General features: G+C 46.6%; 1 protein-coding gene across 2 annotated transcripts in view; it reads left to right on the top strand.

Moving 5' to 3' along the window:
• Positions 1-12,188, top strand: part of Stx6 (syntaxin 6) — a 44,311-nt gene extending 32,123 nt beyond the window's left edge. Inside the window, exons 7-8 of one of the 2 annotated variants that reach the window (XM_027417345.2) lie at positions 530-624; positions 6,191-12,188. In XM_027417345.2, the coding sequence (XP_027273146.1) occupies positions 530-624; positions 6,191-6,267 (172 nt within the window). In that variant the 3' untranslated portion in view covers positions 6,268-12,188. Of the gene's footprint in view, positions 1-529; positions 625-893; positions 1,145-6,190 lie in introns of those variants that run through there. The other variant, XM_035445057.1, reaches the window with a different exon arrangement.
• The last annotated feature ends 3,105 nt before the right edge of the window (positions 12,189-15,293 follow it).

The following is a 15,293-nucleotide window of genomic DNA, read 5'->3' as shown; positions in this document are numbered from 1 at the left end:
TAGCAAGAGACAAAGGCTGGCTCTCTGATGGTATTGTGCCTGAGCTGGTAGTGCCATATAGGCGGAGCCATACCACCTTGTCTGCGAATCTGAAATCTGCAAATCCAAGTGTTTAATTTGCAGCAGACTCATGTGATGGAAAAACCTCAGCCGAACTGACTGAAGCTGTGATTCCTCATGGGTTCTGCAGAAACACAAGCGTGTGTGTGTGTGTGTGTGTGTGTGTGTGTGTGTGTGTGTGTGTGTGTGTGTGTGTGTGTGTGATTATGGGAACTCCGCCAGACCTTGCTAAGGGGGTGTTAATTAATCTATAGCACATGTAACTTACCCTAAAAACAAAAACAAACAAAAAACCCCTTAGATTTCCCAAATTTATAAAAATGCAAGTTGTCCCAAGGACTTGGGGTAATAGAATGCAATCCTGAGTACCAGAGTCTCCTTTTTATCTTTGCTGAGATGGAGGCCCAGACCCACTGTAATCCACAACAGATAGAAGGCTCTGCTTACCACGTACTTTTCTTCCTCTCAGCATGCTGGATGATTTCTCTCATGAGTTGGAGAGCACTCAGTCTCGACTGGACAATGTGATGAAGAAACTTGCAAAAGTGTCTCACATGACCAGTGGTATGTATGTGTAACTCTTGGGAACTCCTACTTAGCCCTGCCTGTGACATTCCCTTGCCTGTGTTACTTCAGGATCAGAAAATGGAATGCTAGTGTGTAGAGAACATAACTTCTGTTCATGATCTTGTGCCCAGCACTTCTTGAATAACCTCCTGGTGCAGAAATTTCCTTGAAATTATAAAATCCTTTTTTTTTTTATTTACTTTTTTCTATTTCTCTTGCCACATTAGAGAACTTAAAATTTTTTCTTTTGGTGTTTTTTCTCTTAGCGTATGTATGTGGATGCATTTTTGCCACAGCACATGTGTGCGTCAGGCATGGCAGCAGGCACTTCTGCCCACCAAGCCATCTCACCAGCCCTAGGGAATTTACTTAAAGCCATACCTGATGTACCGGTTGCTCCTTCCTTTGAACTATCTTCCTTTCAACATTAGAAAAACACTACTACTTCAACTATACTAGCCTAAAGTGATGTCCTAGCAAATGTGTGCCAGGATGGGGTAGAGAAGGAAGTTTTCAGGTCAGTCTCTGTGTTTGAAGATATTTTCTAATGATACTTTTTTTTTTTTAATTACTACAAATTGCCTCCCTTCTCAGACAGGAAATGACACATTTTAAGTCAATACCCAGTATCTCCTCTTTATCAGGAGGGGGTTGCTTGGTGCAAGGAAGAACTATGATATTTCTTGAGGTAATTTGAGTACTTTTGTGGCCATAAGATGCCTCTCTCACTAAAAGACCCTTCCCCCTTCCCTGAGATCACATTCCTCTGTTGGTTTTCTGCTGTCAGGTACACATGACATGGAAGATTAAAACAGAATTGCAGTTTACATCCCAGCTGTAGAGTGTCTGGGGCTTCATTTTTTAACTAAAAAATCAAGGGTTGCTTGTAGGTATGCTCAATGGTAGAGTACTTGACCAAGCATGGGTGAGGCCCCATGTTCTATGCTAAGCACCACAGAAGGGTGAGCACTGGATGAAAAACAACGCAAAGGTGTTTAACAGTGTACTCAAACTCTGTAAATACCTTAAACTACTGCAAGGTAGAAAAGACCTAAAGGATAAGGAAGCAGCAAATCCAAACGTCTTTATGCTTCAAGCAGTCACCAGCTCAGTGTATCTTCCCCATGATTAGAAAAGGCTTTGACATTTATTTTCTGGTTCCCTATGTTCTCTCCTCTACCTGTGTAGTACTCTAATTTATGTATCTGTTTTTAAACTGTATGTTTGTGTGTGAGGTATGCATGCGTTTTTGCAGGTGTATGTGTGTGTGGAGACCAGACATCATTTTAATTTCACTATTCATTTATTTATTTATTGTGTGTATGTGTACATGTGTAGGTCAGAAGACAGTTTGAGGAAGTCGGCTCCTCCCACCATGTGGGCTCTGAGCTCTAACTTAGGCTGTCGAGCTTGGCATCTTTCTCCACTCAGCTCTCTTGCCAGCCTCTCAGCCTGGCTTTTTTGAGACTGAGTCTCTCCTTAACCTGAACCTCAACATTTCAGCTGGATGGCTGACCAGTGTGAGCCCCTGATTTCTGTCTCTGCCCCCTTGCCCTCCCCCACCCTGGCACTGGAGTTATAGGCCCACACCACTGCACTGGGGTTTTACATGGATGTGGGGATCCAAACTTAGGCTCTCATGCTTAACCTAGCAGACACTATACCCACAGAGTCATTGCCTCAGCACCTTTGTATTTAAAAAAAAAAATGTTGTCTTAAGGAAGTATTACATAGCAAATTTAAACAGCAGGCCTCTCCCTGGTGTGTGTTAGCTGTACCAGTAAGTAGCTACTTCAGCACCACTTCTGTAAGGGAGGTAGGTGACCTGTGTCTTTTGTTTTCTAGCATTCTGGGTGTGAGTAGTTTAGGAAAGTCCTGGCAGTGTGTTTGCAACACTGAGGCTTTCTTATGCTTTATTCTGCTTCTTTCGGAAAGAAAAGTTTGGGGAACAACATGAGATACTTGGTTATATTTGTATACGGAAAAGAGCCAGGTAACAGCAGCTAGCATTCTTCATTTTCATTTTTGCTTGCTACCAAAGATATCTGCTTCAGTTTGTTGCCCAGGCAGTTCGTAATTGTCTTTTTTCTCTCCCAGAACTTTTGGTTAGTTAAGTTCATTGCTTTGTTATCAAACCTTGTGTAAAGACAGTCTGAAAACACCAGAGTTTGATTGAGCAGGCCTGAGCACACGTCAGCAGCTCCTGAGAGCCAGGCCCTTCTTGTGAGAAATGGGCCAAGACTCCACACTCACTTTTGTAAATGACCCAAGAGAGACACTAATTTGCTTTCTCTTACCCAGAGAAAAATACTCTTTTGAATAAAGCCAAGTTCCCCTTTATCACAGTTCAACAGTCTGTGATTCATCTCTTCTCTCGAAGACAGGAAGATATTTCGAGAAGGAAACTACCACTGGAGTTCCTTTTTGTCCCACTCAACAGAAGTATGCTCTGTGCTGTAGGTGTAGCTCAGCGATGGTGCACAGGCTTAGCTCTGAGTTACATGCCTGGTACTGCAGTTAGGACCCATTCCCGGTGTGCTGGAAGCCATACAGGAAGAGCTCAGATGTCAGCTAGGGTAGTATCTCCCTCGGGTTACCTAGTTCATGCCTAGTAGAAGCAACCTACCACTTCAAAGGAAAGTGGCCTTAAAAGTGCAGGCCTGGGCTGTGTTAGCTCCTGTGGTGGTCCGCTTGATTAGTGCCCCTGGGCTCTATCAGGTTGCTCAAGAGAAAGCCACTGGGGGAATACAGAAATTTGAACTGTCAGAAGCAAGAAATCTGGCCTTTAGAATGGTGGGATGCTGGAGGGGGAGGGACAGGAAGTATGTGGGAGGTTGTGGAAGAGAAAGGAGGAAGCAGTTACCTTCTCTGGCTTTACCCTGGGGAAGTGTCAGTTGTTTTTAATAAAAGTGACTTATTGTTTCATTTTTTATATTAATAAGTTTACTTCCTTTCTCTTCCTCCTCCTTCTTCTTGTTTGTTTCTGAGGCAGGGTATGATTGTGCAACCCTGGTTTGCTTGGAACTTGCTCTATTGATCAGGTGGCCTCCAGCTCACAGAGATCCACCTGCCTCTGCCTACCAGTGCTGGGATCAAAGGTGTGCACCACCACACCAGGCCATTGTATGGGTTTTGACAAAAACATACATATCTATCATCATCCTGTCATACAGGAGAGCCTTGCTTCTCTGAAAATTCTTGGTTAATTTAATTTTTGGAATTAACACATAATATTTGTAGATATTTATGAACTACAGAGTGATGTTTTGCTCTGTGTGTACATTCGGTAGTGATCAAGTGAGGAGAATGGCGGGCATATCCAGCACCTTACCATGTTTCCATTTCTCCCACATCCCCCGAAAGGCTGGTCCAGCTTCTGGAAGTAAAGCTTGCCCATGTTGGGTCTCCCTTTAACTGGTGGTATCTTAGACTTGTCCACATGGGCTCCTCAGCAGCTGGTCGGGCCCATGGTTCCCATCTCCACACGGGTTCTAGTGGTGGTTACTGCTGGGGTTAGGTGGGGGAAGGGCTCTGTTCCCACTGTTTGCCTGTAGGGTTCCTACTGTTAGGGTCAGCAGGCTTCCCTGTGGCTTTACTTCTCTGAAAAACCTAAGAAGAAGGGCTGTTTTTGTCACTGTGTTTACCCTTTTTTTATTAGGACAGGGTGATAAGGAACAATCCTCCACGGTGGACTGGAAACTATAGTTCAGTATCTTTAAAGAGCTAAGAGAATGCTAGATAATGCTTTCCCCACACTGGCATTTGCTCCCTGTCATGGACCTACTCTACCTTCTCGAACCCTTCAGAGCAGTCTGCTTCAAAAAACAAGGAGTGGATAGACTTTGGATCTGAATTACTCAATGATTTTTCTGGTGTGTCTGGGGTAGACAAGGTGTTGGTCCAGTACAAAGGGGTTCGCTGTGCTGTTGGGATTCACATCTTGTGGCCACTGAAGAGCTCTAAGATATTGCTATCTGTGGCATTATTTAATACATGTTTTGCTCTGTGGAGAGTTTTGCTATCTATTTTTCCTAAATTCAGACTACCCTACAATATGATTATCTGCAGGCTCTCCAGCAGACTTTAACAACCTCTACACCTTTATACTTCTGTTTCAATGGAGTTGTTACTCCTGCTGTTCAACTACATTTCATAGACAGTGACATTGTATATGTGCATATGGAGGCTAGAGGTTGACTTTAAGTGTCTTCCTCTATCATTTTCCTTTATTGTTTTTAGTTTTTGAGGCCTAAAACTTGTAAGTTTTGCTCTAATGGCTGGCCAGCAAAGGTCCAAGGAACCAGCTGTCTCTGCTCCCCACCAGCCCTGGGCTCCAGGCCATGCTGCCATGCCTTATTCTCCCCTGCATTCAGGTAAAAATACAAGGGAATTTATTAGGGAAAAGCCTTACTTACAGAGTGACCTACCCAGCCGGCAGGGCAGCAGTAAGTACAGCAAGCCGAAGATGAAACAGACGAAGGGGCCTTCCACGTGTGCCCCTCACTCTTAAACCTTCCCTATGTCACCCTGACCACGCCCTCGAAGGCGTGGTCCGACACACCTGTAGCCAACCCCTAGCAGGCGTGGTTACAGTTTCCCCTATATAGGCTGGCAGCTAACTTGTGGGAATCCTCCTGTGGCATCCTTCCTAGTGCTGACTTAACAGGCATACCCAGCATGCCTAGCTCCTTGGTAACATTCTTTTGTAGCTTCCTGGTCCTTGGTGGAGGACACTGGGACTTGCCACTCACATGGCCATGTGTCCTAATGATGATGGTGTCTCAGCATCTTGAGCTTGGGCCCTGCCCAGCCTGTGATTCAGTTGTTACTTAACCCTCACAGGGGCCCTGTGGGGCAGCTGTTATATAGACCACCAGGATTGTGGGCTGCGGCAGGCATTCCCGGGCCTATCTGTCCTTCTGTCTTGGAGAGGGCTTCCCTGCTCTCATCTACACAGAGGACATCTAGCTTCTCTGTTTCCTGTGCCAGTTGTTCACAACTATTGGTAGAGCTGAAGGTTTCAGAAGACATTGGCCTCCACTCACAAATACACAAATGTGTAAGTCATTTGCACACACTTACTGGTCAAGTCATCTCACCTGACTAAGTGTGGCGTGAAGTTAATCATTCCTGCCGTGGGCGTTCGCTTACTCACTGTCCATTCCTCAAGTGACCAGCAGGGCTTTCATCTCCTTTCCACTCTCCCAGTCCTCCTAAGAGCAGAGCCTGGGCACTGCTGAAGTACAGTTCTTTGGTGGGAGATTGAGCAGGTGGACTTTGACCTGCCGCACTAGTGCCAGCAGCCTTTTCACTGTCGCACAGACCACCAGCAGCAAGCTAAGATCCATGGTCTTCACTAGGGGCTTGCACTCACAGCCTGTACTTAATGGCTGAGCTGTAGATGTGCTTGAAGTGTTGCCCCAGGCAGTATAGCATGGGGGTCTGGTGCCCAGGCAGGGGCAGGATCTGCTCTGCCCCTCCTAGCTTCAGTCTGAGTACCCGTGTCTCAGGGAGGGAGGGAGTGCCTAACCCGGGGAGGTCATCTCTGTGTCCTGCCTTCCAGATCGGCGCCAGTGGTGTGCCATAGCCATCCTCTTCGCAGTCCTGTTGGTCGTGCTGATCCTCTTCCTGGTGCTGTGATGTCGGCCCTCCTCAGGCCCTTCTGCACATGGACTCGGGAGAGGAGAAGCAAGCACTCGGCCACTTACATTCCTCTCCCAGAAACACGCCTCTGCCCTGCTTCCTCCGTGTGACTCCGCCACTGAGACAGCCCTCTCTCCCAGCGCTGGAAGGGCAAGGTCGGAAGAGGAAAGAGGTCACCACACTTCCAGCTGGAGAGCAGAAGCTCCAGCTGCCCATTCTTTCTGGGACAGCTAGTCACTGCTTTGCCTTACTGGACCTCACTCCTTGAGGAAGACTCAGAGTCATCAGAAGAAAGAAGAGCCCTACTTACTCTGTTGCTCATTCTGATGGCCTCTGGCAGCCCCTTCCCTCTGCTCAGATCCTTTCCCTGCTTAGATGGGCGCTGTTGTCCCTTCAAAAGAAACCTGGCAGGAATGGGACATTTGGAGAGGACGTTTCCCACTGCGTTGTATTTCTTAGCCCCCCAGGAGCTGGCTGTTGAGGATGACAGAAGGCTCAGAAACACTTCATGACAAAAATGCAGTGTTTCATTTTGCTGGGTAAGAGCTGAGATTAAATTGCTTTTCCAGGTGTGTTTGTGGCAGGGCTAAGCAACAGGAAACAGTGAAATCCCTGGGGGCTTGGGAGTGCTGAGGACAAATGGCTTTAATGGACTGGAGTGGTTGAGAGCAACAGCACCTGTGTTGGTCCAGCTTAATGAAGGGCTGGTGATGTCTCCAGAAGCCAGACCTGCTGACTGACTGACTGTCCCAGGGAGTTCTCCCTCAGAGGTGCAACTGCATTCTTAGAGTGCCCCTCCACACAACATTGAACAGCATAGCAGCCTTCAGTTGGGTGGAACACACCTCCTCTGGTGCCTTTATTCCCATGGCACTCCGAGTGAGGTGGAGGGTCAGACATTTATTACATTTATGCAGAAGCTGTCCTGACACAAACAGGCTGGTTCTGGATCGGATGTCCCTTACTCTGTGAGTAATAGCTCGGGTGGTATGAGAACTTGATTCTTGGTTCTCTGAGGAGATGACACTTGACTCCATCATGCATTTGAATATCTGAGCCGTCCAGATCTACTGACAGATGGTCTGTTGGGCTGAAGTAGCTGAGAGCTGCTGACACTAAATTCAGGCTTTGGGTGACTTTTAGATGCTTCGATGTGCTCATATCCAGAGGATTTTTTTATAATGTCCCTGATGCATAACCTGCTATTAAAGTAGCTGTCAGGCCCAGAGCCGGCTCTTCACAAAGGAGGCTGCTGCTGCTCGGCTCTGTTGTTTTCTATGCTGGGAAGAGAAGCAGCTGGACAGAGTTTGACCTTTGACCTCTCTTGCTTTGCCTTTCTGTGCATTCCTTAGCATGCCAACTTAAAAAAAAAAAATCCTGGGTTGTTCATATTTCTTGGGATTTTGATTTAGGATCCCTTATTTGTTTTGTTTCTCAATGATGTGCTTGCCCAGCTAACTTTTAAATTGCACTTTTAAATAAATATTTGTAACAGTTTTTAAAAGAAGGATATTTTATCTCATTTAGGATCACGATAAGTAAGGAAATCTACCTGTTGGTAAAAGCTAAAAGAAGATTTGTAAAACCAAAAGGGTCGTCGTCGGCACCACGTTTACATTCAGCTCTGGTGTTTAATATAGAGATGTTATTTCTTTTCAGATTAGAGAAAAATGTGAATATTACAAAGGGCTTCAATGTAGGGTCTGTGTTATTTATGTTTCACGGAATTTTAAGGTTTTGAATAGTCTTCTGTGAACTTAGGCCATGGATAGTCCTTAGATTTGCATTAAAATATAGAAGCCTTTTGTTAAAAGTCAATGTGGGCCTTGTCTGAGTACTGTAACCCACACTCCACATTACACAGCCGTGAGCGGTCAAAGAATTAAAATTACCCTAGTTAAAGCCATGTTCTTCTGCTGTTAGAAGAGTGTCAGTCTGACCCCTTCAGAAATGCCCACTACTTTAGTAAGATCAGTTTAGGGAGGAAATTTGTGACCCTGGGCTTAATTGTGTTGGATCTGTTTTTGAATTGGTATTTTGACCTCACTGATTTACTTGTTGAACAGTGTTGTAGACCTGAAACAGGCTGGAGCTGTGTGTGGAGTGTGTTGAGAGAAAGTCAACTTCATTTGCAGGTGTTCCCTCCCTAGGCCACATCTTCCTCAGCACCTGGCTTAGCCCAGGCTCAGTAGCTGGCTTAGTCCAGGCTCAGCAGCTGGCTTAGCCCAGACCCCACCTTTTGTGCCTGGGCAGCCACTGCAGAGCCAATGCTCCTTTGCTATTGTGGCAAAGAGAACAAGGACATGACTTTCTTCCTTAGTGACCCAGAGAACTGAAGGGTTTCTTCCACCATGTGTCCTAGAACAGGAAAGGGGCAGCAGGGTGCCCCCCCCACACACACACACTGCTCAACGGTGTCTCTTGCAGATCCCTGCCCCCTCCAGCCTTCTGCACTTGGTCTCCCATCCGTATGTTTAAAGAACTGGCAGAACATGCTGGATAACAGAAAGCTCAGCGTGTTTACTGAAGAACACTTTACTTAACTGCTTGGGGGTGAGATGGAGGATGATCCATTGAGAGCATTTGGCAGAGTGCAGATCCAACTGGAAAACCAAATTGCCTTTAGACTTCAGCCACATTTTGGGTCTTGTCTTTGTTTGGGCTGGGAAATCCCAATGCCATGCATGCTCTGGACAGTGAGGCAAAGGGAATTGTCGTGTATGCCTGAGCTCTCGCCTTGTATTTTCTTCAGTTTCAAAATTCAAGCTAGAGCTGAAGCAGGGAAATTTGGTAACTTGCCCATTATTCTCTGCTTTTAGCCAGAGTTAAACAGACTGATGGGTCTGCTAGCCAACAACTTGGCAACTCCCATGCCTTCTCACCTCGTGCAAGTAAGGGCTGTGAAGAGAAATCCAGTCCGACTCCAGCAGGAGTCTGTCTCTGTTAGTGTTGTACCTTCTGTAAGGAAAGGTGCTGCAGCCAAGGCTTTCCTGTTGGTAATTTCTCTGCCCACAAAGTGAGACCAGAGGGGCATTCACAGTATCTGCACAGCCCAAGCTCAAGGGAGGAAGGAGTTCACCTCTGTGGACGAGGTTCAGTTCGGCTTCACCTTATGCCACATAATGAATTTGTTAACAAAGCAGAAAAGAAGGATCTGGAAAGCAAGTTTCCCCTCTGCCTTTCTCTCACTGCATAGCCTTCCCACCCAAATGTGTAGGAATGACGGGTGTTTGTTTATTTTTAAAAAGTGTCCATCAAAAGTAGAGAGAAGGCAAAATCAGAATCCCCAAATGTATCAGCTCTGCATCACTGTGCCCGCCTCCCACAGTCAGTTCCTAAAGGGAAGACTCCCCAGCAAGAGGCCTTACTAGGCCTCTGGAGACTCAGCCACAGGATCCTCCCTGGACTTTTGATTCCCAGAGGGCCTGGTAAGACAGCAGGTGGTCCATCTGAAATGTCCAGCTGCCTGTACTCAACTCCCAACCTTGAGAAACCATGCTAACCCTGAAAATGGTCTCACTCTTGAGAGTGCAGCAATGGGGACTGGTGAGATGGGAAAGGCACCTGCTGCCAAGCCAGGCGACCTGGCTTTGATCCCCAGCTCCCACAGGTGTCCTCTGACCTCTACATTCATGCTGTATTGTGGGTGCGTGCACATGCACGGATAAATAAGTATATAAACGCACATTTTTTAAAAGAAAAAAAAAAAAGGATGACATTGGTCTGTTGTATATAAACATGGATGCCACTGTCACCCATTTTACTAAAGCTTACCGGGCACTTTGCTGTCTGGTTTTAAATCCAGAAAAGTGTGAGTTTGGAGTTTGCTCCTGGGACCTGAGCAGCAGGGCTGTGACCCAGGCCAGGAATGAAGCTGTGAAAGAGCTGCCTCTCATCACTGTCAGTGACTCAGTGAGACCAGAGGCAGAGCGCCACCAGGAGGCGAATAGCCACTGCGGGCAGTGCGTAGTCATTGGGAGCCATATGCTTTTAGGACAAGTCAAGACACTTGAAGCTAGCCTTGGTATTCAACTCCACACCATGGTGTGCTTGCCTTGGGACAAACAGTGGAGCTCTGAGAGTTGCATGGTGCCTGTTGGGGGGTGGGAGGGCTGCTGACTGGCTGCATTTGCAGGTTCTCCATATGTTACAGCCTGTCAAGTCAGCTGTCAGGGCAGGGTGAGAAAGGAAGAAAAAAGCTCGTGTGTGTGTGTGTGTGTGTGTGTGTGTGTGTGTGTGTGTGTGTGTGTGTGTTCGCACACACACTCTCATCCCTGCTGCCAGCTAACATGTTGGTGCTATTTTTCTTCTGACCTTAATCCAGAAATACTCTTCCCCTGGCTGTGCGTACTAGCTGCTCAGGCAGCGCCTGCCCCACTGCTGGGGTTTCACATGAACATTTCATGGACCTGGTTTGCCAGCTGCAGCCAGAGCTTTATGAGAAAGTGTATTTTACAGTTTGCTTTCTTATGGTTATGAATTACCTACCGGAAGGCCACTTGGTCCCCGGGGCTGTTAGAAATAAGACCACCCAGCTTCACTGTTTGCTGACCAGATATCTGGGCCCTTCCCCCTTGCCTTGATGGAAGCCCAACCCCCTGTTCCATCTGAGCTTTCATGAGCCCTGGGGTGGGACCAAGATCAGGCTTTTCATTCCACCTCAGAGGAATGTAGATTCAGCTGGAATCAATTTGTGAACAGCAAGTGCGACCCTGAAGCCGAGGTCTGTCCTGGGAGAGGCAGGTGTCTTTATTCCCAGGGAAAGCAGGGTACCTGTACCCTGGTTGTCTGGGGTGAGAGCAGCCAGCTGCCCACTGATGAGGTTTGGAAGTCCATTTTTATTTTGTTGTGCTCTTTTTGGGTTTTGCTGTTGGCATGGCTCAGGATTGAACCCAGGACCTTGCACATGTAGCTCACTGAGTACCACCGTGTCACACCCCAGCTTTGGCAGTGTTTTCAGCTCCCACTGACTTTTTTCCTAATTGGCCCAGGCTGCGGTTAGCCCACAACATGCTAGCAGATATGAGGGCCATCTAGGAAAAGGTCAAAGGAACCATGCTGTAGATGAGGTAGATTTGAGTTTTTTGGAAGTAGCTTCCCTGGCTCATTTTAATTAGAGATTGGTACAATTGGTATAATGTAAGTGACAAAATAGTGGGGAATAAACCCTCATATATTTTTCCAAGGATGAATAGCTTTACTGGGTTTTACTTTTAAATAATAGGATACACACAGTGCCATGGGATCAGGGTCAGAACTTTACCTGGTGACTTCCAGGTCATGCTTGGCCACAGCATGGTCGGAGTGAGCCGATCCCTGGGACAAGAGTTGTGTCACCCCTGCCACAGGTAGATTTATATGGTGGCTCTCCCAGGTTAAGAAGCTTGTTACAGCCAGGTGGTGGTGGCACACATCTTTAATTCCAGCACTTGGGAGGCAGAGGCAGGTGGATCTCTGTGAGTCCAAGGCCATCCTGGTCTACAGAGTGAGTTCCAGGACAGGCAGAGCTATATAGTGAGGCCCTGTCTTGAAAAACAAAGAAGCACCTCATTAAAGATGCATTTTCTGTGGAATCATTAAGTCTGGAGATGAGGCCAGCTGCTCCCCCTCCCCAACCCCAGGTTCCAGTGCATGCCATTCAGGACCACTGATGCTGCATTGTGGACCTCCATCTACAGGGAAACAAACATTCCTCAGTGTCATCCCTGCTTTGATAATCCTTTGGTAATCCTAAAATTTGATGACATCACACACTTGAAAACATCTAAAGCATACTTGTGTAAGATAATAGCCATCCATAACAGTGATGTTCTTATTCCTTAAAGTCTATTGCTCACATTTCCTACTGCTGCTCTTGAAGTTGTGCTGCAGCCATGTAAAAGAATTCTGTTCTGTATTAAAGCGACATGAAGAGACAAGAGCTTTGTCCTGGATTTCTTTCTTTCTACTTTTTTTTCTTTAATTGGAGGCTTGAGCTTAGGTTACCACCCATGCTAGGCAAGCGTTCTATCACATCCTGGCCCCCTTTGTTCTTGTTTTTAGTCTTTTCACACTTAGATACAGGCTATTACTTCTTCCCCTCTGCACTAGTTAATGGAACATATGGAGGCTGGGGAGGCAGCTCAGTGGAGAGGAGCACTCCCTGTGTAGGCACGAGAACCCAGTTCAGTTCTTCAGTCCTCACATAAGAGGGAGGTGTGGCTGCTCGTGTCTGTAGCTTCAGCATCAGGTCTGGGAGGAGACAAGAGGATCACTGGGGCTTACTAGCCTACCTATCTGAAAAACCAGCAAGTTCTAAACCCAGTGAGAGACTCTGTCGAGAGGAGAGCAAGGAGAGGACACCTGACGACCTTCTCTGCCCTCTGTACACGAACACATGGGTGCCTTCACACACACACACACACATACACACATACACACACACACACACACACACACACACACACACACACTTAAAAATTACTACCATATAAAGGAAGCTATTTGCAGTTGATACATGCTGGGTATCAGGGAAAAATCATTTTTCTTCTGTGCAGTGTCAATGTGTGTATCATTTACACTCCCAGGCCCAGGAGTAGTTGGCCAACACAAAATGAACTCCATATTGTTTTATGTGATTACTTTTTAAAGAAGATTTTGTATTTATTTATTGTGTATACAGTGTTCTGCCTGCATGTATGCCTGCAGGCCAGAAGAGGGTACCAGATGTCTTTATAGATGGTTGTGAGCCACCACGTGGTTGCTGGGAATTGAACTCAGGACCTCTGGAAGAGCAGCCAGTGCTCTTAACCTCTGAGCCATCTCTCCAGCCCATTTTGTATGATTCTTGTTTTGTTTTTTTCTTGATGTTTTATTTTTATTTTTATTTATTTATTTTTGTTTTTCGAGACAGGGTTTCTCTGTGTAGCTTCAGAGCCTATCCTGGCACTCGCTCTGGATCTGCCTGCCTCTGCCTCCCGAGTGCTGGGATTAAAGGTGTGCGCCACCAGCGCCCGGTTTGCTGTTTTATTTTTTCCTTCCTGTTTTAGTCTTTTGAGTGAGAGAGAAGGAACATGAAGTTGGTAGGGAGGAAGTGGGGAAGATCTGGGAGAAATTGGGGGAGAGGAAGTATATGATCAAAATATATGAAAAAATTTAAGTAAACAATTTGAAAACGCTGACATAGACATCTGCCTGCGACAGAGAAAGCTGATTGCTGCTGGATGAGAAGTATGAATTGTGGGAGCTAAAGATGTAGTGAAGATGGTAGAGAGCTTGCCTAGCATGCACAAAGCCTAAGGCTTAATCACTGGCCCCACATAAACCAGATTGGGTACCTGCCTATAATCCCAGCATATAGCAAGGTGGAGCAGGAGGGCCGGAATTTCAATCCTCCTGCCTCAGCTTCCTAAGTAGCTTGAATTACAGGCCTCCGCCTGCAGACTGCATCGAAGCTACTAAGAAATGCACCAGCATGGAACTGGAGAGAGCTCAGCAGTGAGAGCACTTGCTCTTGCAGAGATCTGGGTTCTCTTCCTAGCAACTGCCTGTAATCCCATTTTCAGGGGATCCGACCTCTTGGCACCAGGCATGCACAGGTGTGCATACATACATGCAGGCATTCACATATATACATAAAATAGTCTTTTTATTTCTTGACATGGTTTCTCTGGTAAGACAGCCTTGGTAGTCCTGGCTGTCTTACTCACTTTGTAGACCAGGCTGGCCTCGAACTCACAGAGCTCCACCTGCCTCTGCCTTCCTTCTGAATATTAGGATTAAAGGCATGCACCACCATCTCCTGGCACACAAATCTTAAAAAAGAAATTAACCACAGTCTAGTGTCAAAGGCCTATAATTACCAGCTATTGCAAAGGCTGAGGCAGGAGGATTTAAAGATCAAGACCAGCCTGAGCCACTTCAGTGAGACCTTACCCCCCCCCCAAAAAAAAAAGAAAAACAAAAACGAAAGAAGTATGAAATGGCGTAGTGATAAAGGTGCTTGCCATCAAGTCTGATAATACAAATCCAATCCGGTGAGCCCTCGTAGTGGAAGGAGAAGGTGACTTCCAAGTTGCCATCTGACCTTCACATGGGTGCCATGGTGCGTGTACCCACATACATCGAGGAAAGTGGTGCTGGTGACGGCCCTTAATCCCAGCACTCAGGAGGCGGATCTCTGTGAGTTCGAGTTCGAGGTCAGTCTGATCTACAGAGCTAGTTCCAGGATAGCCAAGGCTGTTACACAGTGAAACCCTGTCTCAAAAAAGAGGCTGATAGATGCCTGGCTATTGTGTGTGAAACCAAGTTCAACCTCCAGTACTGAGACAAATCCACTCAAGGGTACAGCTGGAGCTGAGCCTGCCTGGACCACAGGCTTTTGCTTTAGGGAAAAGCTGCCAGTCTGAGCTCAGTGATGGCAAACAGGTGCTCACTAAGCTGTCTCTTACCTGACACCAATATGGATGCCGGCCACCTTGGTGTTTGAAGTAAGGTCTCCGGCTGGGTCTTCATCAGCCAGCAAACTTCAGGGTTCCTGCCACCTCTGCCTTCCCAGTCCTGGGATTGCAAGCATCCAGTCACCATTGCTGGCTTTTTAAAAGTTGTGGGTACTGGAACTCAGGGCCTCAAACTACAAGACACTCTACTGACCTCCCAGCTCCTAAAACACCAAATTCCTCAGTGCCTAAGGTAAAGTGTGGATGTCAGTTGCCTTGGTCTCGACCGTGTCTCAGAGCCTTTAAAGTCTACTGTTAAATCAGGAAATCTGATCTAGGCTGAGGATCAGATTGAGGTGAGTTCAAGGCCAGCCCGGGATACTCAAAATAATAATTCGGGTCCAGGAGCTCAAGCACTCAGCCTCAGTGGTTGTGCTGGCTAGTCTATGTCAACTTGACACACAAACTGGAGTTATCTAAAAGAAGGAAAATTTAATTGAGAAAATGCCTCCATAACATCCAGCTGTAGGGCATTTTCTTAATTAGTGATTGACTGAGAAGGGGCCAGCCCATTGTGGGTGGTGCCATCTCTGAGCTAGTGGTCCT

The sequence above is a fragment of the Cricetulus griseus genome, chromosome 5, assembly GCF_003668045.3.
Source record: "Cricetulus griseus strain 17A/GY chromosome 5, alternate assembly CriGri-PICRH-1.0, whole genome shotgun sequence".
Classification (NCBI taxonomy): Eukaryota; Metazoa; Chordata; class Mammalia; order Rodentia; family Cricetidae; genus Cricetulus; species Cricetulus griseus.
The sequence above is the reverse complement of the archived record's forward strand: the minus strand, read 5'-3'. Positions and strand labels throughout refer to the sequence as shown.